The sequence below is a fragment of the Tyto alba genome, unplaced genomic scaffold, assembly GCF_018691265.1.
Source record: "Tyto alba isolate M040663 unplaced genomic scaffold, T.alba_DEE_v4.0 Super-Scaffold_38, whole genome shotgun sequence".
Classification (NCBI taxonomy): domain Eukaryota; kingdom Metazoa; phylum Chordata; class Aves; order Strigiformes; family Tytonidae; genus Tyto; species Tyto alba.
Window position 1 is genome coordinate 29,794,171 of NW_024881313.1, and position 23,856 is coordinate 29,818,026.

Genomic DNA, 23,856 nt, shown 5'->3' on the forward strand with positions numbered 1-23,856 from the left:
TAGTGTATAGAACTTAGGTCATTAGAAGATTTAAGGAAGTTACACGCATCACAAGTTCAAAGAAGTTGAAATAAACCCTGACTTTATTTAAATCCCTCAATTAAAATCCACTAAAACCTGGAGTCTGCCGTTCTACCTCAACCCAGCAGTCATGTCAGTTGTGCCACCTTGTAACTTCGGTCTTTTATTTCTGGTCCGTATCACCAGTGACACTGATTAGTAATAATTTTCCAGAGCGTTAGCTCTTGAGGATTCAAAATGTGGCAGTAAGGGATCCTAAAGCACGCTGAAGGAAAATATGTGATGCATAAGGCACTGCACTCAGACACTGGTGGGGCAGCACTCCGCCAAGGCATCCAAAACTCAGTGGCATGGCTTACTATGACACTGAGCTTTCTGGGATTTACTGCAACACTGCAAAGCTTTGGTTTTAATAATATGGGTGCAACAACCCAACAACCTTTATTTTAACCTACAGAAAAACTGATGGCGAGATTCCTCCACCAGGGAAATTTTGCAATACTTCCACTGTATTCTAAACATATCAAATATGATTTAGACTTCATTTAAAGCACCAATTTATAGAGCACTGTGAAAAGTCCCCATGAAGATTTTTGTATAATCTCCATAACAAAATGGAATTACAAAGTTTTTTCCATACAAAACTGGAGAAGACAGTATAAATGCAGGTCTGAGCACCTTTTTCAGTCTATATACTTTAGTGGCAGCATGACCATTTGCACTACAAAAGTCCTACTGTAAGGGAGACATTGTGCCTATCAATGCTGTGGAAACAAATTTTTGAGTAGAAAAGAGTGGAAAGTGGCTAGGAAGATCCTTTGACGACTAACAAAGTAAAATGCTGAGATTAATAGAAACCTTAATGCAACAGAGAAGAACAGCAACTTACAAAAAAAAATTGTTGAATATTTTAATGCATTTTGAATTATAATGAAGAAAAACATTTTACATCTAAAAACAAATTAGCAGAATAATAAAAAGTGGTTCCACATAACTTAGAAATTTTTCTTCCAAAAAGGTAGTTTTCACAGATTTAGGCAACAAATAAGATGTTTCATTCCAGATCTTTCTGACTGTATACACAAACTTTGCAAAAACCAATGTGCATTGCTTGAGAGAAAGACATAAAAGCTTGATTTTGCCCAGTGATGAGTTTTCTGTGAAATTCTGCGCAATACTGAAACTGTAACTGCAACTCTTCTCCATTTTATGAAATGCTGGACATTGTTCAGTGCTGAAAAGCACTCTTTAAAACACTCAAAGCCATGAAATATCTTCCACTTATTTAGTCAACGTAGTATTATTCACTACCACCTCTCATGTGTGATTTGCTTCAAGGGGAATGGCAGACTTGGCTTAACCTTCGGTACAGTATATAAAATTAAGCTAAGTGATAGTTAAGTGTTTAGCTGATTTAAGTATTAGCCTGCTCATAAGAACATGGCTCTAGCACCTTGTTTGGTTGATTTTTTTCAAAGTGAAAGTGTGTAATCATCCCATTCCTGGTGCCAGAGGATGGTCCCTCTGGTGATATAAAAAGTTTTCAGCAATGATGATTAAACTGCATAGAATCTAGTGGTCCTGTATTACATATGCATTAGAAAAGCTTAAACAGGCTATTTAGTTTAGCAGGACCAGAACCAGTGACACACTCCCCCACCTCAGGTAATAAAAGGATAGTCATTGCTCAAGATACTGCATGCAGGTAATGCTGGAGAAACTGCTTCTACTGGCTGGAGAGACATTTTTCTCTTTAAATATCAAACTACGTAAAATTCTGTTACCAAATAAAAGCCTTTTTTTAAAGAGTAAAACCAGCAACCCAACACCAAATGGCTTTACCCAGGACTTAAAAACTCTGGGGGGAAAAAAAAAAAATTGAAATTAAACTTTGACACCATCCTTTAACCATTGTTATCATACTTAAAATTCTGCAGCTGCTTTCTCCAACTGCACTAGTTTTGGTATTTTAATATTACTTCAGTACAATTCTGCATATATCTTGCATCTCAAAAAAAAAAAAAAACAAAACAACCCCAAACAACAACAAAACAACCCCAAGGGATCAAGCTACTATGATGACCCGTACTATAAAGACACTACATACATTATCCATTAAATATCTTGAGCTTCCTTAACGTTACACTCCAAAACTATGTCTAGGACCTCAGTTTCCCTACAATTACTCAATGATGCATTCATCATCCCATCCCATTGCACTCCAATGCCATTATATGTTAGTTACAGGAGAACCAGTTAACACACCTGTCTTAATGTCATTATAAACAGTGCTGTAGAGGACACGAGCACAGCTATAGTTTCACAAAATCATAATCATGAGATAAAAAGTTCATAATACTTAACTTATGCCATCCCACCACAAACTCCATGACTCCCATTATAAGAGTGCACCCTTGGCCTACCCTTACCCTTCATCTTCTACCGTGATATGTCAGACAGTTCGGGGCAATATCTCCCTTCAGCTAAAAAGAAGTGTCTGAAGCTTTGTTCTTTTGAAGACATCAGCTGCCACCTGCATTGACACATAATCAGCAGCTGTGGTGTAACACCCAACTGCCAGTGCAAAAAGGGCTAAGCACAGTGAGGAGCAAAACCAGAGAGAGATCATCTGGGAGAAAGAAGGGAGACCTATGTTAATTAGCCCCTTTTGGAACAGAATAGGGACTGCAGCAGCCCTTGCCATGGCTGAGAACAGAAAGGTGACAGATGATGTTTACTGATCGTATTGCTCCATTAGCTTTAAGTGTTACTTATCTTAAGGATCACATTTAGTATGATTGTCTTTCCTCTCATATCAGAGATAGTACTTCAGCCAGAGACCAAAAGTGCTTTTTTCTAGGCTACAGAGAGATTCAATGCATCTTGACCAACATTCATTTTTGAGGTAGTACTCATTTACTTTATATTGCTGGCTCAAAATAAAAATATGGGAAGTGAACACAATCAAAAGTATGCTCACTGTAGGTATATTTAAAACAAAACAACAAAAAAAAACCCCAAACCAAACCAAAACAAAGAAACTCCCAAAAAACCTATTTCCTTTCTGGGCAGATCACCAAAAAGAAGCAATCCTTCTTACAAAGGTCAGCTCACATTCACTGGTAAAGTCAAACTTTCATAAATGGTTTATAACAATAGCTATAAACTAAAGTGCTTCAAAATTTGCTTGACTAATTTCAGTGATTAGAATCGTAATATTCTGAATTTTTGCTTATATGAAATGCCATGAGATTTTAGAATCACTTTATATAAGAAGGGCTGAATGAATATTTTTCTTTTTCAAAAGTACAAAAAGCATTCCAAATAAACCTGTCAGTCTGTACTCACTACATTTTCCTTCTTGCATTTTCCTTCTCAAATCTTCTATTTCTCCAGTAACTGGAACAAAAATGGAGTTGAAGTTGCACTATCCTGCAGCACTAAAAAAAGTATTCCAAATGAGATGCAAACAGGAAAATGTTTACAATCAAACAACTAGTGAAATTCACACTTCATTTCAAAGTTTTAGCCCTGCAGATTCTTTTTAACACAAGGCAGATATGTAGAGTCATGGAAAAACGTAACAGACTGCTATACATTCTCTACATTAGTTACATAAGTTTCACATTTATGTCACAAATGTAATGCCCTACTGTGTAACTAGTAAATGCTAAATAACTTATGAACACTTATGTGCTCTATGCAACAGTGAACATATTGACCAGTGGATGCCAAAATATAAAAGTTCATACACAAGACAAACTAATTTTAAAAAAATCACATTTTCTGTACAATTCATGCAAACTGTGCACAATGTGGTAACAAGAACAACATTTGCTAAAGTCTCCACTTAAGGAAGAGCTTTTACAGTGACAGCAGACCAGTGTTCAGAAAAGTCTGCGGAGGTGTAGAAGTCCATGGCAACATAAAATGCAAAAATTCTTCCAGCATTTCATTTTTCTTGTAACAAAGCAGGGATGTTGATGTTCCAACCAATAGCCTGACGATCAAATCCACATGTGAAGAGGTTACATATTGGATGGTCCTCACTCCATGCTGAGCAGCATACCATTCTTCTGTGGCCCTGTGACAGTTCGAGAGATGGCAGTATTACTCCCAATGGATTTTGAAAGCTTTTATGTCAATGTTGTGGTTTGGGCCTGATCGGCAACCAACCCCTGCAGCTAATCACCCTCCCTTCCCCCTCCCCACCTGGGAATGGGGGATGGGGATTAGAGGGGTGAAGGGAGACTCGCAGGCTGAGATAGGAACAGTTTAATAATGGCAATAAAACGAAAACAATAACGATGATGGGGGGAAAACAAAAAGAAATATATAAACAGGCAATGTACAGCGTAATTGCTCACCACCCGCTAACCAATATCCAGCCCGTTCCGGGCCAGTGACCCCGAGATACCAAGATCCCACAGTCGCAATCCTGGAAGTGAGAGAGAGAGAGAGAGCTCCTTCCCAGCCACCCCTCCTTTATACAGTGAGCATGATGTTCCATGATATGGAATATTTCACTGGCCAGTTCGGGTCAGGTGCTGTGGCCGTGCTCCCTCCCTGCTCCCTGTGCCCTTGCGCACGGGCAGGACATGGGGAGTCGGAGAGTCCTTGAAGTCTCGGTAGCAGCTGAAAACATCAGTGTGCTATCAGCATTCTTCCCATACCAAACCCAAAGCTAAATCCAAAACACAGCACTCATCTAGTCCCTGAAAAGGAATATTAACTCTATTTCAGCCCAAACTAAGACAGTCAACAAGTTAGCGCAACTCAAAATGCCAACAGGCTAATGCTCACATTAGTTTTTACAAGCAGTACTTGAGAATCCTAAAGGTCATTGTTACTTTCATCTGCAAGGTAAGAATCTTTATAACAGTGAGACCCCTTAATACCAGCACCAGATCCATAATGACAGAAGCATACAAAAACTTTTTGAGTTTTCCAAGGTATGTTTGCTATCCAATTACTTTTTATTTACAAAAGCAAATTGAATTTTGATTTTAGCATTTTTATTTATAAAAGCAATCTTAAAATAGGGAACTACTTCCTGGCAACTACTTTGTTATAAACCTGCAAGATTAAGTGCCCATCACGTTCATAATTCAGAAAGCATAATACTACAGCAGGAAGATTGTCATACTGAGGAAAGGCAATGCCTTATCTATTGTTCAATAGTTGCAAAACTGCCCCAAGGAGGATTCTGACCAACATTTAAGTTTAAAAGGAAAAAAAAAAAAAAAAAAAAAAAAAAATTGCCATGATTTCAGTAGTGCCAGCCTGAATGGAAATATTAAGGAAAAAGAAAAAAAAAAAAAAAAGAAAAATCGAAGACTAAACAATAAACTAAAAAAACCCAATATAGAAAAAGACTAAAAGGCTAAATAAGTCTTAAAACCCCTTCCTAAACTCTGTCAAGAGCTGATAAATCCACCCAAAATAGCCTGCTGAAGTGGCATAATCCAATTAATTTCACTTAGTCAATTTGCTCCATTAGAGATGCTTGTCATGCCAAATATCACCACAGATGCACAGAACTTGATGGCTGCAGCAAGGATGGTTTAGTACATAGTACCAAACATCAAGAATGTATGTGCATAAGCACAGAAGGAAAAAAATAAAATTTATCACCAAATCATACAGAGTGAGCTCACAAAACTGACCGCCACTTTTTTCTTTTTATGTTTCTTTATATAACAAATTAAACACTGTGTAATTGAAAAAACCCCAAACATTTAAAACTCAGTCACTTTTCACATCAAGACATTAAAACACATTTTAACTGCTCCTACACATTTTTTTCCATTTCATAGAGAAGGCAGGTGTTAGTTTCACCTTAAGTAAGGAGAAAAATCATGATGAAATCCACTTGAAACATCATTTCAAATTCCAATTAAAAAAATCAAAACATGTCACTTATTTCCATGTTGGTCATATTCAATAACTAACAACAGCGTATTTGTATAGACAAGTGTCTTTCAGGATTTGTTCAGCTTTTAAACTAGAGAGACAAAATCCTACTTCTAACCTTGTATGAAAGAACATACATACTTTAAGGCTGTAAGTATTCAGTTACCTGTCTATTACTGCGAGGGAGGCGTGCTAATCGTACTCCTGACATGTCAAATAATCTAACCTGTCGGTTGTCATGTGGAAGGGCGATGATTCTTTGGCCTACACATACGTTAATCCTGCACAGAAGAGACAAAAGTAGGTTATGTACAAAACAGTAAGCAAGGCAAATAGAACTTGACAGTACAAGTTTAAGCTCACGGGAAGTGACACAGCTGAATTTTTCCTGATTAGAATTCACAAATGAAAAAAGAAAGAAGCATTAAACCATTAAGGTGTATCTTGTTGTAGTAGATGCTCAAACATCTTTAACATCTGCAACCTGTATAAAATCAATCTCAAGAAAAGCAATACTATGTATTTCCTGAAAATTAATGTTGCCTACACCTGCATTTTATAAAACCACCTCAGAACTTTTTCAAAATCTCTCAGGTCTCAACTTTAATTTTAGTTACTAATACTAAATGTATATTCAGTGAATTTATAGAATAGACTATTTCAGTTGGAAGGGACCCGCAATGATCATCTAGTCCAACTGTCTGACCAAGTTAAAGCATGTTGTTAAGGGCATTGACTAAATGCCTCAAACACTAACAGGCTTGGGCCATCAACCACCTCTCTATGAAGCCTGTTGCAATATCTGACCACCTTCTTGGTCAAGAAATGCTTCCTAATGTCCAGTCTAAACCTCCTTGGCGCAGCTCTGAACCATTCTGATGCATGAAAAAAATTAAGAATTAAGAAACCGTGAATTACAAAAAATAGTAACTTGGAGATCTGCTTACCTGTTGACTGCGGAATCTGTACGGATTGTTGCAATAGGAGACCTCATGTTTTTCAAATCCCAAACTTTTACAGTACGGTCATCACTACCAGAAACAACATTGTCTCCCACAGTGAAAACTGCAGATGTTACAGTGCTAAACAATCAGGAGTAAAAAGAAAGGTGTCAAGCTCTAAAGGCCTATATTAAACTAGCATCTAATTTAAAGTTCTATTTTCTGCTTCTGTGTTTCCTTTAAAACATGTAATTTGCCTTTTTTTTTTTTTTTTTTAAACCAAAGTAACTTGAAATATTAAAACTCCAAGTGGGTATTTTAGAATAAAAAAATATTCTTACAAGCAGCTGTGTCATTTAAGGTATACAGGGCTTGACTGGCCCAAGTGCTAAGAAAAAGAAGCCCGGCAGTGGAAAGTCATGCTGCAGGCATCTCATATTCCACTGATCCTAACGTTAGCTAAACATCCAGTCTTGAAACCTTAATTCACCTTTGAAGTTCTGTATTAATATCCAGTAGGCTTATCAGACAACGAAAACTGAATAACTAGCATACAGTACAATTCTTCCTCTCGAGTGTTTTGAGACTAGTAGTCAAGTTCTTTCACTTTCTATCCGAAGGCATCTGTAGACTACCCCAGGCCTTTGTCATTCACAGCACAGACACCGAGGAGATCCAAAATATCTATCCAAGATGCAGCTAAAGCTGTTTTGTACATGCATCTAAGCATGATGTAATACATACACAGACCTTCCAGTATGACTCCACTAGCAATAGCTACAGCAATCTAATACTTTCTAACTGTGATTTCTATTCCTATTTTACAATTAACTGAAGTCTGAGAGTCAGGTTAAAAAATGGCACATGGTAGTGGTAAGAAGCATAACCAGACAGTTCTTAAAATTTTACCCATTATATCTACAAATGCACAAGGGCAGCCAGAAAGGCTTCCAAGAATATTTCTAGCAATTGGAAGTGCAACATATTACTTTCAGAAGAGATGATAGAATTTTATTTTAGAATTTTATTATCTTTGCATTTTACATTTTCAGTGAACAGCATAATGCTGAGCTTAAATGAACGGTTCTCATGATGAAGAGCTGATTTTTACATCTTTTACCTATTATTTCACACTAATTAGGTTTTGTACTACTATTTTAATTTCAATACCACATGAATTCCCAACTCAAAGCCAGTTATTTTCTGCCCACAGAATGTACTAACGAAGCATTTTTGTCTCTCCCTATGATCATTAGGAAACGCTTCTCAACTCTGTTTCCACAGATTTGATTTAATGACCTACCTTGTAATTTGGGTCATGCACATCAATTTCTTAGAATTTAGTAATTTTAATTTAAAGTTGTCTGTTGTTACTGTCACTTTGGTTGTTCTGCAGATATTTGAATTCATGTCCTATGTAAACTGCTGATTGAGATTAGCACTAGCCAGGTCACAATGGACCAGTTTACGAAAAACCTCTTAATTTAAACTGACGTCAAATTAAGTTTTAATTAGGATGAAGGCCCACTTTATTCATGATACCAAGTTTCTTAATGCATTATGAGAGTGCAGCTAAGCTACCAGGGAGATGATTACAGTAAGAATCAGGAGGTCTTCACCTTATCTTCTGGACTTTATGAACCAAAAGTCAAGAAGTTAAAACAGACATTAATGCCACAACTGGTAAGTCTCTTTCATCAGGCACCCTCACATTTGGGAAGAAAACTCATTCACGTAATCAAGTTACTGCATAATAGGGTTGGTAAATTCTTAGCACCAAACTTGTCTTACACCAGCCTGACCTCCATTAAATTTACCGTCTCCATTTCTCTCCTCACTGGTCCTTTATATAAGCTGCAAAATACCTCAGTAAAATGTTTCAGACTTTCACTGAACTCTATACTGCTGTAACTCATTTGTAACAATATTTTTAAGTTTAAAATTCACTATTAAATATCCATACTTTGCACACACATTGGCAGACTTGCTTGTACACAACAGTATGAGGAATTCAAGTCATAGAAAAGCTCCAGGTGAGTGAATATACAGCATTTTAGTATTCTGCTGACAACACATAAATCTGTTTTCCCATCATACATTTTATTCCAATTACAGCTGGAATATGTTGTGAAACTGACTTAAAATAACTCTCCAATTTTGTATGCAGAATTTTTTTTTTTTTTGCTTATAACTTTAAACAGCTTTCCAGCTTCTTTGATCTCATATTGGTTCTCCTTTATCACTTATCCCTGTCAAACATAGTTACATTTCTTTGAACACAAAGTTTTCTCTTTCTTATATTTATCATTTTTCAAGTGAGAACATTCAAAACTATTGCCATGAAAACAGAATGCCAGCTCTCAGTTAGCTAGACCCTTAATGCTCCTGTGAAACCAAAAAGACTCTCAAAAGAAAACAACATCATGTTCTGTATTGTTTTCAGTTTACATATTCAGATATTACTGGGGATACTAAGAATAAGTTTGTAAAATAAAAATGAAATGAAGTTCTGCTGTAGTGAGCTCTGGCGACTGGGCAAGTGACAGGCAAAGGGAAGGCTGCCGGGCTGTTCTCAGTGACATCTTTAAAGGTGTTTAGTGGTCTGAGTCCTCTGCCTACTCTCCCAGCAGTTCATTCCTGTAAAGCACTGCAGGCTGGGAGACGCAGTATTTGCAAGCACATGTGACTACAATAACAGCTTTTTCATCAGGAGCTTTGAATTTAAAGGCTAGGTATAAAACCACTTTTTACTGAACACACTGTTTATGATCAAACATTTTGGTCACAGTTTCAAAGCAAGCAGGATATGAATATACTGCATAGCAGTACTAGATATTATGCTTAAAAAAAAAAAAAAAAAGAAACATTAAAACATTACTCTGCTAGGGGAACCTATATATACACTCAATTCAATTCTCAAAGATACTTCATTTTCAAAATAAGACTGGAAGGCTGTAAGTTTTAAGTAACTTAATACCAAGCCTAGAAAGTCCAAAAGCAGTATCATTCTCACAAAACTGACAACTCTGGGGAGGGTTATCTGGGGGGCATCTCTTAAGGTGAGACAGATATATCTCATCTCATTTTTGGTTTGTTTGAGGGGTTTTTTTTTGTTTGGTTGGTTAGTTGGGTTTTTAACTTAAGACAAAGTAGCAATAAGAAGAAAGACTACTACCTACTTATAAACTAAAACAGGATTTCAGCCCAATTAAAGGGGGAAGGTGAGAAGAAAGGGAAGCAAGGTCTGTGTGGGAAGAAAGAAGTTGGCAAAGCAGCCAATACACAAATAACCTTTCAAAAGTATTGCCTCCCTAACCCATTATCACAAAAATTAAAAGACTTTTTCCTGTATTTTCACATGGCTACTTTTTCTTGCTGTTTATACTAGTCTTCAGTTTGTTCTAACTCAGCTAAAACTGTAGTTAACATGCCCTTGGCTAAATTAATAAAAAGTGTCAACAAAAGATCATCAGCTTCTGTGTTAATGGAATGCTAGAAGACATTAGGTTTTTAATAACTCAAAAAGATGACAGGTATTGTAGGACATAAAAAAAAAAACGTGGCAAAGAGGAAGCAGTCTTATGACACTTCAAACCGTGGGTCCCATAGGGAGTTTGGTGCGCTACAACTATTCTCCAGGAAAGCTTCAGCCTCCGCCAAACCCCAGTAAAACTCATTTATCTTGTCATAGGGAGCAGCCGAGCGTGTACTTCCAGCTGACAGCGTGGCACTTCCTCACCACACACCGCTGACTGGCCTCGAACATCCTGCTCCCTCCGTGGGTCTCAATCAACAGAAATACTGTAGTGCTAGCACTCCTCATTAGGCCGAACAGCTGTCTCCCCAGTCACACTGAGACACAAAACTGTTTTGCATAACAATCTGCTGAAATTTCACACATGGGGAAAAAGAAAAAAAAAAAAAAAAAAAAAAGAAAAAAAAAAAAAAAAAAGAGATGTTGAAAATGTTGGACCATGAAATGCTGATGCAGAACCCTTATTGGCAATGCACCAAAAAAAAGTTAACACTGCTCTTTCCATTCTGATTTGCAACCTATACTGGGATTTACTGTTGAACACTAGGATACAGTATGTTTTTGCACCTGTGAAAAGGCATATACTCATAAGCATTTATCTGTGTGTGGGATGAAGTTCTGAAGAAAATGCTCTAAAACAGAGCTTTCAGATAAATTCATTCAGTGTACACCAAATTATAGTTAAACAGCAATATCTGAGTGTTCAGATATGCCTCTCATTTTAAGTAGTAAAATTCAGGAACAAAACCTAAGTAAGTTCTCTTTGGGACAGCATTTCCTGCACAAGAGTTTCATTTCTTTTAGGGCAATAAAGTGTATCCCCACACAGAGCAGTCTGCAGCCTGGGGGAAGCCACAACCTGGGTTTAAAACCTCCAGCTATGGGCAACAGTTTGCCCATCTTAAAGGGTGATGGCACAGGCCATGGGAGTCCCAGGTAAGGAGCACACCAATACCTCCACATTTGACTGTGCATTCAAGTTTTAGAAGTGCTAAAAGCACATGATTCCAGGAAGAGCTACACATACAGTTGCCAAACTCTGTTGTGGATTTATCTACAAATATCAGCAGAGCTTCTTCCCCCAACTTGAGAAAAGGTAGGAACAAACCATGAAACAATTAACACAGAAAGTCGCCATTATCTCATTTTCTCACTATCAATCTTAAAATAATAAAATAACACAGGACTGAAAACAATAACTAGCTTTTATGAGAATTACTCAATGGCAAGTTAGCAAATTAGTTAAGGTGCAGATATTTTAAAAATCAATTCCATTACATTTATGATGGGATAAAAAAGGTCCATTTATCCCTGCAGTATTGCTGTATATGTTATATAAGCTTTAGAATGACAACACACTATAAAATGTTATGCTCTGCTCAACCGGATACAAAGAAAAGCCCTTTGGCTACGCCCTTCTGTGGGGCCGTTGAAAAAACTCATAGCACTTTTTAATGCATGAATTAAGATTCTCTCCATCTATCGTAGCAAAGCTTAAAGCACTCAAACAACTGGACACCTATTTATTGCCTACATCTTTTTTAAAGTGACTGACACAACTCTAATGGCTAACATTGAGTATAGTCAAACTTTGTGTTACATACCCCATTCCCCAAAATAAAACATCTAAAGGATTTTTTTTTTTCTTTTGGCCTTTAATTTTAAACACTTACTGTTACAGCTTAAGGAGTAGTTTATTCAATTCTTTATATTTCTTTATAAATTAGGAAGCAATTTTTACCATGAAGAGGTTCACCAATGACACCACAAAAGGTTCAAGAATGTAAAGGAACCAAAACTATCAAAGAATATGATCTTTCAAATTGCTTTTTCAGCACTTCAACAACTCCATGACACTTTTGGGCTGGGGGAAGGTTAGAATAGAAAATGAGGGTATTCCAAGTTGTGCAAGAGAGCAAAGACAGATAATTAGGATGAGCTGAAGGCATGTAAAACATGCGAGCTCCAGTCCGTCCTGAAACAGATTCACAAAGAAGCTAAAGCCGTAAGAAATTAGACGAATTCAAAGCTGAATGCTTGAGCTACCAGCTATTAAGGCTGCTAACAACTCTAAGAAACTGTTCAAATCTTAACATGCTCTGTTACATGTATGTAATAAATGTAAACCAAAAGGTTTTTATAGACATATGTTTAGAAGCACAAAATTCAAAAAAGCTAACCCTAGAGATTGAAGTCCAGGCCATAATCTTCATTTGAAGAATATGCAGCATGCAAATGTGGGTCAGAGCAGTGTTTGAAAGGCAAGTTTGAGGCCTTTTTCACTGAAATGCAAGAGAAAAAAAAAAATAGCAGACAGAACAAGGTAGGAATACTAACAGTAACATCAGAATCATTTAGTTAATCAGTACCGTTTGGGGAGAAAACAGAATGTTTCATCAGAAAAATTTTGCATTTCTTAGAGAAGCTGGATTGAGAGATTCACACATGGTGAATGCCTAAGGCATTCTTTGATTAGAAACAACAGAAAAATGGTGCACAAAGCATCATGGATGGCATTAATAGCTGAAACAAGAACAGACTATCTTGAAAAGAACAGATGCTTTAAACTGGTCAAACTCCACTGACAGCATCCAACTTGTAACAGTTTGTTTGGCACAAAATACTCCCCTTCCTAGCACAGCTTTTAGCCAAAGGTATAAAATGCAAAACTTGCATTTTTAGAACTACATCTAGATATGCTTTAGCTTCACCAAGAAAATGTGGCTAAATAAGAATACCCAACCGTGACCTTGTAATATTGGGGATAACTAGAATAAGATTACTTTCTAACAGGGACATCTAATGACATTGCTGCCTGGAAAGAAGACACTATCCCCCTGCTATGACTTGGTCTTTCAAGAATAAGACAGACACATATGAAGTTATATTTAAGTCCTGCAGAATAAAGCATCCAGGAAAGCCAGCTGACCTTGGCAAATGTGAGTGTCCACAAAACTAAAACAATTATTAGTCTCTTGATACAGAATGCCATTTTGACACAAATTCCCAATTCATTAGATGTCAGAATTCAGTTCAGCATCCTAATCAGCTCCTGCTTAAGTATTTTTACATTTTTTAATTCAGATTTTCCATCAAGCATAGGAGTTTGAAGCTGAAAAGTTGCAGCAGGAAGACCTATTTGCAATTCTCTAGTCTGGAAATTCTCAGGATGAAGCACAACTTGCCATCCAGCTGCATATTCAGACTCATACAGACAGCAAATCAACAATAATTTTCCCTTCTCATCTCCTACAGCTACACAAGAAGAATAAAAGGAGAAGGAATATGCTGTAGTCAGAAAGTGCTGTAAGCCACCTTGTTCAGCTCTTTGTTAGAAATAACGTAAGATGCACTTTCAGCAGTTTTTTCTCTGAGTTTGCCCAGAAAGTAACACAAAGATACAGATTCAACAGCTAACACACATTCATGTTTGATGCACTGGCTCAACCTAGCTACAAAGATCAGTAAGTTTGAGAAATCATAAAAAAAACTTTGTAATTTTTTGTCTATGTCAAAACTACCTACTCAATTTTTAATTTTAACCCAAAAATGCATTTAATCACCATGACAAGTTTGTTCAGTATATAGTTATGCACCATCAAGTAGCATTAAGAAAGGATATTCAATTAAGAATAGAAACCCAGAGCTGCTTCTGAAAACAACATTTTACTCTTTGAAGGATGGCACTTGCAAGTCCAGACTTGGAAGTCCTGCACATTTTTATTCAAGTATTTCAAGAGATATATGCCCAACCACTGTGTACCTTTGACAGTCACAAAACAAAACACTTTAATATTTGCCAAGTAACTCTTCAGCTGCATACATGCATCAACATACCACAAATATATAGCAAAAGCAGTGTATGGTTTAAAAGATGTATATGAAACCACTAGCTAATAAGCATTCTGTTGTCCATAGGGTATTCATTTATTTCCAGTGTTACAAAATTGTCAGAACAAATGCATAAAATCTCTAAAGTATTTGACTGGATGTGTACAGACTAATATTTTTTTAAAGCTACAAATGGTAAAGATTTCCAAAAACAAACGCTCTGCATTCAAAATAGAAAGTGCTGCACATCAAGATAGACCTCAGCACATGCAGAGACACTTGATGAGACAGAAGAACTCATCAAGCACATATGCAAAAGCATGTCAATGCCAGAGTTGTTCAACTAGGTCACTATGCTGTAGAAAGAATGGCCTTCAGAGCCCCGACAAAACACAGCTCTGTGCAGGGGTTGGCAAAGAAAAGTAGAAGTGAAGCTGGAATGAAAATTGCTGCAGAGATGCCAGAACCATTCTTCTCTTCAGAGTAAAACCTTGGTTGAACTTGAAGAGTTCTAATCAATAACCTCTAAATTCAGTAATTCCTCAATAGGTGAACATCTGGTGCTATACATTATCAAACATGTTTTTTAAAGCAGTACATGCTGAGAAAAAGGTGCTGGAATTTGAGTCCCCAGTATACTTTTTGGAGGCTTTAACTCAGGAAATCAATTTAATTAACATGCAACAAGTAACTGGATGATAATATAAATGTAACCTTTTCCTAGAACTCTGTTAAACATCTCAGAGGGGTGTGACTGGGGATTAACAGCCCTAGTAATATAAATCCCTATTGGTGTCCATACAAATCAGGCAATAACAAAGATCTATATTTAAGCAAAAATCAGTCTTATTTTCCTACAGTTTCACCATTTTTTTCATCAGTAGAGAATAAGTAACTTAGATGAACTAGGGGCATGGCAAACCTAAAAGAAAATGTAACAAGATATTTTAAACACTATGAGAGCAGGGCATAGGTAAATTAAGTCTTGTACTGAACTGAAACAGTCATGTGTCAGAAAAATGTAATCAAGCAATGTTTACAGATTTGGAAACTTCCCTAGGAAGACAAAACTTCGAAAAAGACCTGAATGCACTTTGAAGACTCAGCCAAATGCAGGCTTTACGTACAAAAGTACTACCAATGTACTAAACTTGTTCTCTGGATATATAAAAGTCAAAATATATTAGAAAACACAGTTTGTGGCAAAATAAGTAACATAAAAAAAAGAAATGGTAATCTGCAGGGAAGAAAATATTGGAAACTTTTATCATCACTTAAGTATCTGTTAATATCGCAAACAGAGGTCTTCAAGATAAAATCCAGCATCTAGAAACTGAAGCTAGACAAACTCAGATTAGGGAGGCAAAAAAAATTTCATCGGGAGGTTAATTAACACTGGGATGAGCAACTTCCAATGTTTACCAAGGGTTAAACTGAAATCTTTGTCATTGAAAAACCTAAGGTACAGTTGGCAATTGTAATAAAATTACCTCCTACTTCACAGGCATCAATGCAAGAACCCTGAGACAGATACACTGATGACAACAGATTCCTTCTGGCATAACTGGGGGAGAATTTATTTTCTTGGACTGTCCCAGTAGCAGACTATAAGAAATATTCTGCTTTTAATAAAGTGAGCAGTAAATAACAATAAAGTAAATAAATAAAATAATAAAGTAAAATAATAGGTGATTTCTTAGTCCACTTAAAATACAAATAATCTCTCATAGTTGATACATAAACACCTATTTTGACAGAACATCGCTTTATAGTACAAAGCAATGCACAGCAACTGCTTTCCATTTTCAGATGTCAATTAACTTATAAAAACATACTCTGCATATAACAGGATTCTTTAGTCTCTCAGCCCATCACCATCATTGTTATGTTTTTTACAAGATAAATGTGCCATTTTGACTAAATCTTAAATTTAACTCATTAATACTACTAAAAAGGAAGCTGAAATTGCACTACCCACAAATGTCCTTAGTACACAAACAGACACAAAGCGTAAATCTGCAGGGAACAAAAAACCTGCACTTCCCAGAAGGTTTGAAGTCTCGATCCCCTCCCTCCATTTCCAAAACTGAGAATTGCCCCTGCGGACAAGACCCCCACTCCGGATGCAAATTTTCAAGAGGCAGAGGCCGTGTGCACCCCTCCGGCTTGAGGGCAGGGCCCAGAAGAGCCCCCCCACCCCTCCGCGGGTTTCCCGCGGGTGGGGGGGGGCGGCGCGCGGCCAGCGCTGCCCCCTGATGGCGCCACCTGCTGGCGCGGAAAGGCGGCGCCGGCCGGGCGGGAGCGCGCCCGCCCCGCCCCCGCCCCGCGCCCGCCCCGCCCCCGCCCCCGCCCCGCGCCCGCCCCGCAGGCGCCGGTTTAGTTCCGAGCCCGGCACTGCGGGGACCCGGTGGCGGCCTGGAGCCCCTCGTGAGGAGGGGTGGGGACGGAAGGAGATTTTTGGGGGGCTAGAACACAGCGAGCACTGTGTGTTGGCCTCAAGACTGAGATGTCTGGCATGCAATTATACTGGTTTAACGCATTAGGAGTTGATCTGGTGAAATATACAGGAAAAACAAAACAAAACAAACAAAAAAACCCCAACACAAAACCAAAAACGGCTGCTCTATGTATGAGGTCTAGACATCTATTCATCAGGTAGTATTTAGCAAGAGGCTGTTAAAACTTATGGTTGAGGACTTTAAATCATCAGCATTAATGACTGTAACATCCAATTTACAGAACTGATTCCAAGAGCCTATCAAAACATTTAAAACTTGGCAAATTATTCAAATAGACATTCAGGAAAGCCAAAAAATATCTTTTGTGTAGTATGTATTTTCCAGTCAACAGATAAAAGAGTTTCTTCTATGCTGCTTAATGTGAGAAGATTGTTAAGAGTGTTGATTTTAGAGAGTAATTTAAAAATATTTTGCCAATAGGCAGTACAATAATGGACCAAAAATAAAATCCTTCAAAGTATGTCTCGACGGCAAAATACTAAACTCCCATCTCTGCTCTGACTCCATTCCTCAGTGAAATACTCATCTTCCATAATACAATCGTCTCTGCAACTGAAGAGAGCTGAACAACCTTAGGCCATTAAACAGTAAAGTCACTTTTGAGACTCTTAAAAGAGTGTATTTTGTGAAAAAGACTATGTCAATACCAAAATCTCACATATTCAAAGCACTAAATGGAAAACAGATGATAAACACAAATATGAAGGCAATTAAAGACTGGAATAAGAGTGACCTAAGAGATTGTTCAAGGTCTACTCCATTCATAAAAAAATAAACTCCCTGACAATTTACAGGTCCCAGTGATACAGGCCAAAATACTAGCTAACACCTTTTACAGTATGCATCATGACCCCAGATCAACATCATTTGGTCTCAGCACACATATGGAAAAACACCGATGTCAGACATGTTCCTTTCTCTGAAAAAATGTCCTGGGACAAAGCAATTCATTAGCTCAGAAAAAAATATAGGCTCCAGTAGACACAAAAACTCCAAACCTTTACAAGCCATTCTAGAAAAAATAATAGAAGAGTACAAAAATGATTACATGAAACAATGACAGGATTCAGACCACAAAATTAAGCTTACTCTTCTATCAGGAGAAGATGGCTACTCATATGGGATGACTGTCCTGCACCAAATAATTTATCAAGCTGAGGAGTCTGGGGCAGGGGGGTTTAAAGAGGTTTTACTTTATATATAGGTGAGCCAACAGCTCAGAAAATGAGAAAGTGAATACTGAAACTCAGTCATAATGCAAACTATACATTTCAATTAACAAAAAATAGAAACATGAATAAATACTTGTGGTTTTTGTTTCGAGCTAGGACTAACAATCATCTTTTCTTCTGAAGATGGGAGGTGAAATTTCTTTCTTAAACAGTCAAGTTAAAACATTCTGAAATCTTAAAAAAAGATTCGCTTCCTTGGGTAAAGCATTTCAAAATCACTCCTGCATTTTTCAGGTATCAAAGCTCTGATTACAAGAAAGGGAAGTCAACACCTAATGTAGATTCTCATGACTACATTTGCCCATATTCAACAGTAGCCAGTATAAAAACTTAAAGCCTAAATTGGCAACTAAGAATGTTACACCAAAACCACTGTTTTGACAGAACATGGTAATCAGTGCCCTTACTTTAATTTCTTATTTTATGTACAAGTTAAAATTTTTAGCTTAAAGAGTAAAAGTTAATCCCTATTTTTTTGCCTCACCCCCCCCCAGTTCCAAAGAAGTAACCTTTATTTCACCCCATCACAGCAAGCAGAGGTAATCTGCTTGATCAACTACATTACAGCAATACCCCTGAACTACAGACACGACCAATGTCAAAAAAACCCTCATACCTTAAATTACCGTTAACTGTAAGGAGTTTTATCTAGACTTACCATATAAGCAGTATCACACCAAGAGCCCTGGCTGCTGTTTTGGAAATCTGAAAATTCAGATTATCATCTGAATACATTTATACTTTTGAAACTTGTAAAAACCTGTGAAGCAACTGTCACTTACTCTGTGTGGCCCTGAAAGACATTCACAGAATGGATAGAAGGATCTCTGAAATCCCACAGACGGAAGGTTGTATCGCGTGATGATGTCACCACGAGACGCTGGGTGGGATGTGTACAACAGTGTGTTAGCTCTTGGTCATGCCCTACAATCACAAATGAGAACATGTAAGGTAATGAAAATAAGACTTTTCATTTCCACATACATTTGGAATGAAACGCTGATGATTTTTTCTTTTTTCTCCAAAGAGTAAAAGAATAATAATCATTCTGAACTCTAATGTTACTACTGCTGTAAAAGTTTGGAAGTTATTTAAAAGCAAAAAAACTCACTAATCACTTCACATGATTATTAAGTAGCGATAGGTTATTGCTACTACTTAATATGCCATGAAGACAGCAAAAGCATTTTGCAAGAACTATAATTTGGCTACATTCAGTTTAGAAACAATTACATCATAGGATATATCACAAGCTCAAAAGAATACAAATTCATGCTCAGAGGATTAACAAGTTTGGCATTTTAGAAACTGTCACAATACTGAGCAGCAGCTCAAGTCTTGTACACACTCAGAAAGTACTATAGTGCAACAACTTACTTCTCCCAGTTTCAATATCTACAAACAGTCCCACATATAAAAATAAACCACCAGTTTATCTTTTTGTGAGTGAACAAATACCTGTAAGAGAATGGACAAGTTCAGAAGTCTCCACATCATACAGATTTGCTGTCCTGTCCCATGATGCTGTTACAGCTTGCTTCCCCCCAACAAGCCAGTCGGCTGCTATGACCACTCCTTGATGGCTTTTGAGTGAAGTTAACGGGGCTCTGACAGTGGGACAATCACTAGAACCATCTCCATCTCCATCAGGTTCATCTTTATCTGAGAACTCAACTTCATCTTCTCCAGACACTTGCTATACAATACAAGAGAAAAAAAGATTTAGAATAAACAGGAAGGAATGTCTCTAAGTTACGTTTTATAGTGTAAATGTTTCCCAATGCCCTTAATGTGAATGTGGGTAACTTAAGTCTGTAGAATCTAGCCTGTTCAGGTATTCACTATCAAAAAGTAAGTTGAAGGAACAATACCAGTGAGTTAAATGCAGTTTTAATAACTCCTTCATTTTAAGATCTCTTCTGACCTGTTTAGCTCTGAGTATCTGTCCCCTTTACTATGTGGGAAGTCTTTTATTTCCCCTCACTGTATTACCCTTGAGTTTCACTGCAGCACATGTATCAAGGGACTGTTTTTTCCGTTACATTTTTAAGAGGAAAAAGCATCTAACAGGACACTGACTATCTTTGAGAAGACATTTACAGCCGTATTTTTATCCATTAGAATCAAAATCATGACATCAATATTTGTCTACTGGTCAATACACTGTCATCACACTGATGTAAACTGGATGTAAAATAAATTCTTCTGCTAACCAGGAAGCATTGATCTCTGAACCTTATTTCACTTATGCAAAACAAATACGCTTTTCTTTCATGATATCTGGATGTGAAAAAGATAACATTTGTACTGATCTTTCAAAATGGAAATGCCAAATCAAATAAACTGAATTAAACATTTTCCATTCTGAAATCTATCTCTCATTAAGCAGCCATCTCTTGCTCCTACTCAAATTTACTGAGAAGCTCATGCTATAAACTACATTTGTCTTCACAATTTAATGAGGGTGTTTTTGAGTCAAATACAGCATTTAACAGTCTACAGTAAATACTGACTAAATAAAAGCCTGGGGATGACAATGTCAGATAGTGTGATGAGTGCTGGCAAGGGTCAATTAGAAATCAAATTTAAAGATACAATTAAATAAATGCCAAAAATACAAGTCCTTACCATCAGTTTTCAATTCATAGCAATTATAGCTAAAGCAGGTGCCTCATTAAACTAAGCTACAAGAATTTAACTAGATTAAAAAGAACTTCATTATTATTTATGATTTGAATTATTACAAAAAAAAAAATATTACTCGACAGTTAATTTACTTACACATTTATTACCTTGAACAAAAAGTCAATTAATGTACTTTGCAGCTGCATATCCTATTCTGCACCACAGATCTTTAAAAACATGAAGTAAGCCTTTTTGGAAAGAAAGGCTGAAATATATTTGTTAAACTAAAACCCACCTTTTGCAATCCTGAAATCATGTAATTTTTTAAATATGTATAAATTTAACATTTATCATGAAACCTGTATCTGACAAAACTGCTGTGCAATTAGTTTGGCTGCAATAAGTTGATTGCTTACATTGCAGTCTGCAGTTGGCTGGGGTGCAGGCAACTGTACTATGTACCTCCAGATGTGAGCTGTCTGGTCTCCAGATGCTGCACAGGGGGAAGAGAAAGAGAGAGAGAGACTAAATAAGAGCATTTCCATGCACAATAAACACAAGCTTTAACACTACATTTGGCAATAATACTGTCCAAGTTACATCTTTTTCTAACAGATACCATTATGACCTTTTTGGTGAGCAAGCCTCAACATCAACAGTTACTTTCCTGGCTTCAATACTGAAAAGAACATAACTTATTATGCAAAACAGAAGTTGCTACCAAATTAATCATTCCTACAGTGAAAACATCCACTTAAATACTGCACATCAGAATGTGAATACCACTGCTGTTCCAGTATGTAACATTCAAAGAAGGCATGTAATACATCAACAGGTGCCATCCTTCATTTACTATTTCTTAAAATACTGGGGTTGCTCTTCATTCAACTAATAGACCAAGTAAGAAAGCTATAAGAAAGATTAACCTTATATTATTTCTGGTGTCAGTATTCTGCATGAGGGAGGAAGATTTTTTATTTTCATCAGTTCTAAATCAAACAACACTAAAAGAACAGGTCCCCTGAAAACCTTCAATGGAAATACTTTGCAGAACCACCTCTAAGAAAAATAATAGAACAAAAGCCTAGCTATGGACAGCTTTTTGTTGGTTGGTTGGTTGATTCGGTTTGTTTTTTATAAGTTAGTTTATATAGCAACATTTTTAATGGTACTGAAACAATGACTACAAGTTATCATATGAAAAGAGAAAAATCTCCCTAGACAAACTTAAATCAGTTAAAACTAGATAAAAGGCATTCTACTCCCTACCTTCCTTTAAAGCGGTCACTGTAGATGCAGAAAGCAGCAGTGTTTTCATTTGTAACTTCGGTAATAATTATCCTCATTTTACAATGGCTTAATAGCAGCAAATTGAAACCAGATCTCTCTAATCCCAAAGCTAGTGCCTTAATCGCTGGACCACATGAATCATAGTATTAATCACATTAGGCCGTTTTCAAACCTGAAACTGCACTGATGGTATTTTCAGTCCTGAAAACACCTTTACTCTAACAAGTTATATTTTGGAGCTGTTTTTTCTGCACACTCAATACTGCAATATTCTTCTCCTTTATTTCTGGACACATGATGTATTTCAGAAGGGTTAAAATAGAATAAAACAGACTGTTTGAGTTGGAAGGTACCTACAGTGATCAACTAGCCCAACTGCCTGAGCACTTCAGGGCTAACCAAAAGTTAAAGCACATTAAAGGCCATTTTCCAAATGTCTCTAAAACACTGACAGGCTTGGGGCATCGACCATCTCTCTAGAAAGCCTCTTCCAGAGTTTGACCACCCTCTTGGTAAAGAAATACTTCCTAGTGTCCAGTCTAAACCTCCCTGGCACAGCTTTGAACCTTTCCCACACAACCTACCACTGGATACCAGGGAGAAGAGCTCAGCACCTCCCTCTCCACGTCCCCTCCTCAGGAAGCTGTAGAGAGCAATGAGGTTGCCCCTCAGCCTCCTTTTCTCCAAACTAGACAAACCCAAAGTCCTTCACCACTCCTCACAGGAAACACCTTCCAGCCCTTTCACCAGCTCTGTTGCCCTCCCCTGGATGCATTCAAGGACCTTTACATCCTTCTTAAACTGTGGGGCCCAGAACTGCACACAGTATTCAAGGTGAGCCCACACCAACGCTGAACACAGCTGAATAATCACCCCTCTTGCCTGGCTGGTTATGTGTGTTTGCTGCACTCCAGGACACAGTTTGCCCTCTGGGCTGCCAGGGCACACACCGCTGGCTCACACTGAGCCTCCTGCCGACCAGCAGCCCCAGATCTCATTCTGCAAGGCTGCTCTCCAACCATTCCTCTCCCATTTTATGCTTGTGCCTGGCATTACTCCATCCTAGGTGCAGAATCCATCATTTTGACTTGTTAAATTTCATCCCTTTAAACCTAGCCCAATGTGCCAATCTAGCTAGATCCCTCTGCAAGGCCTCCTGTCCTGCAAGAGTCAGCAGCACCTCTCAGTTTGGTATCATTATCAGACTTGCTAATAGCACATTAGACTCCTGCATTCAGATAGTTGATAAATATGTTGAGCAGTACTGGCCCTAGAAATGAACCCTGATGAACAAACAGTGTTGGTGACTGGTCTCCAGCCAAATGTAGTCCCATTCACTACAACACTTTGAGCTCTGCCCTTCAGCCAGTTCTTCATCCAGCGCACCATAAACCTGCTCATCCTACAGTTGGACAACTTGTCCAGAAGGATGCTGTGAAGGACAGCATCAAAAGTCTTACTAAAATCCAGAAAATCTACATCCACTGCCTCACCCTCATCAACTAGGTGGGTGACTGTATCATAGAAGGTTATCAAATCAGTTAAACAGGACTTTCCTTTTGTGAACCCACACTGACTGTGCCTGATGACTGCATTATTCTTTAAATGCCGTTCAACAGAATCCAATATAATCTTCATCATTTTTCTGGGGACTGAGGTTAGACTAACAGGTCTGTAGTTCCCTGGGTCTTTCCTCACACCCTTCTTGTAGATTGGGATAACACTGGCTAGCTTCCAGTCAGCAGGGACCTCTCCAGACTCCCAAGGCCTTTGGTAGATGATCGAGAGGGTTCCTGCCATAACATCCACTAGCTCCTTCAGTACTCTGGGATAAATTCCATCAGGCCCCATGGACTTCTGAACATTCAGCTGATATATGATTCTGTCTGTTTTGGAGCAGGTAAGCACAAATTACAATGATATGACAAACACAGATGGAAAGATCTAGC

The 23,856-nt window shown here is 37.6% G+C and overlaps 1 protein-coding gene across 3 annotated transcripts in view; it reads right to left on the reverse strand.

The window, feature by feature from the left end:
- Window positions 1-916: 916 nt before the first annotated feature.
- WDR37 (WD repeat domain 37) overlaps window positions 917-23,856 on the reverse strand; it is a 48,440-nt gene continuing 25,500 nt past the window's right edge. For all 3 annotated transcript variants that reach the window (XM_032982673.2, XM_032982675.2, XM_032982676.2), the window contains 6 exons: window positions 21,034-21,110; window positions 19,451-19,688; window positions 18,775-18,916; window positions 6,882-7,016; window positions 6,101-6,215; window positions 917-4,105 (listed from right to left, as the gene is read on the reverse strand). In XM_032982673.2, the coding sequence (XP_032838564.2) occupies window positions 3,974-4,105; window positions 6,101-6,215; window positions 6,882-7,016; window positions 18,775-18,916; window positions 19,451-19,688; window positions 21,034-21,110 (839 nt within the window). In that variant the 3' untranslated portion in view covers window positions 917-3,973. The remainder of the gene's footprint in view (window positions 4,106-6,100; window positions 6,216-6,881; window positions 7,017-18,774; window positions 18,917-19,450; window positions 19,689-21,033; window positions 21,111-23,856) is intronic.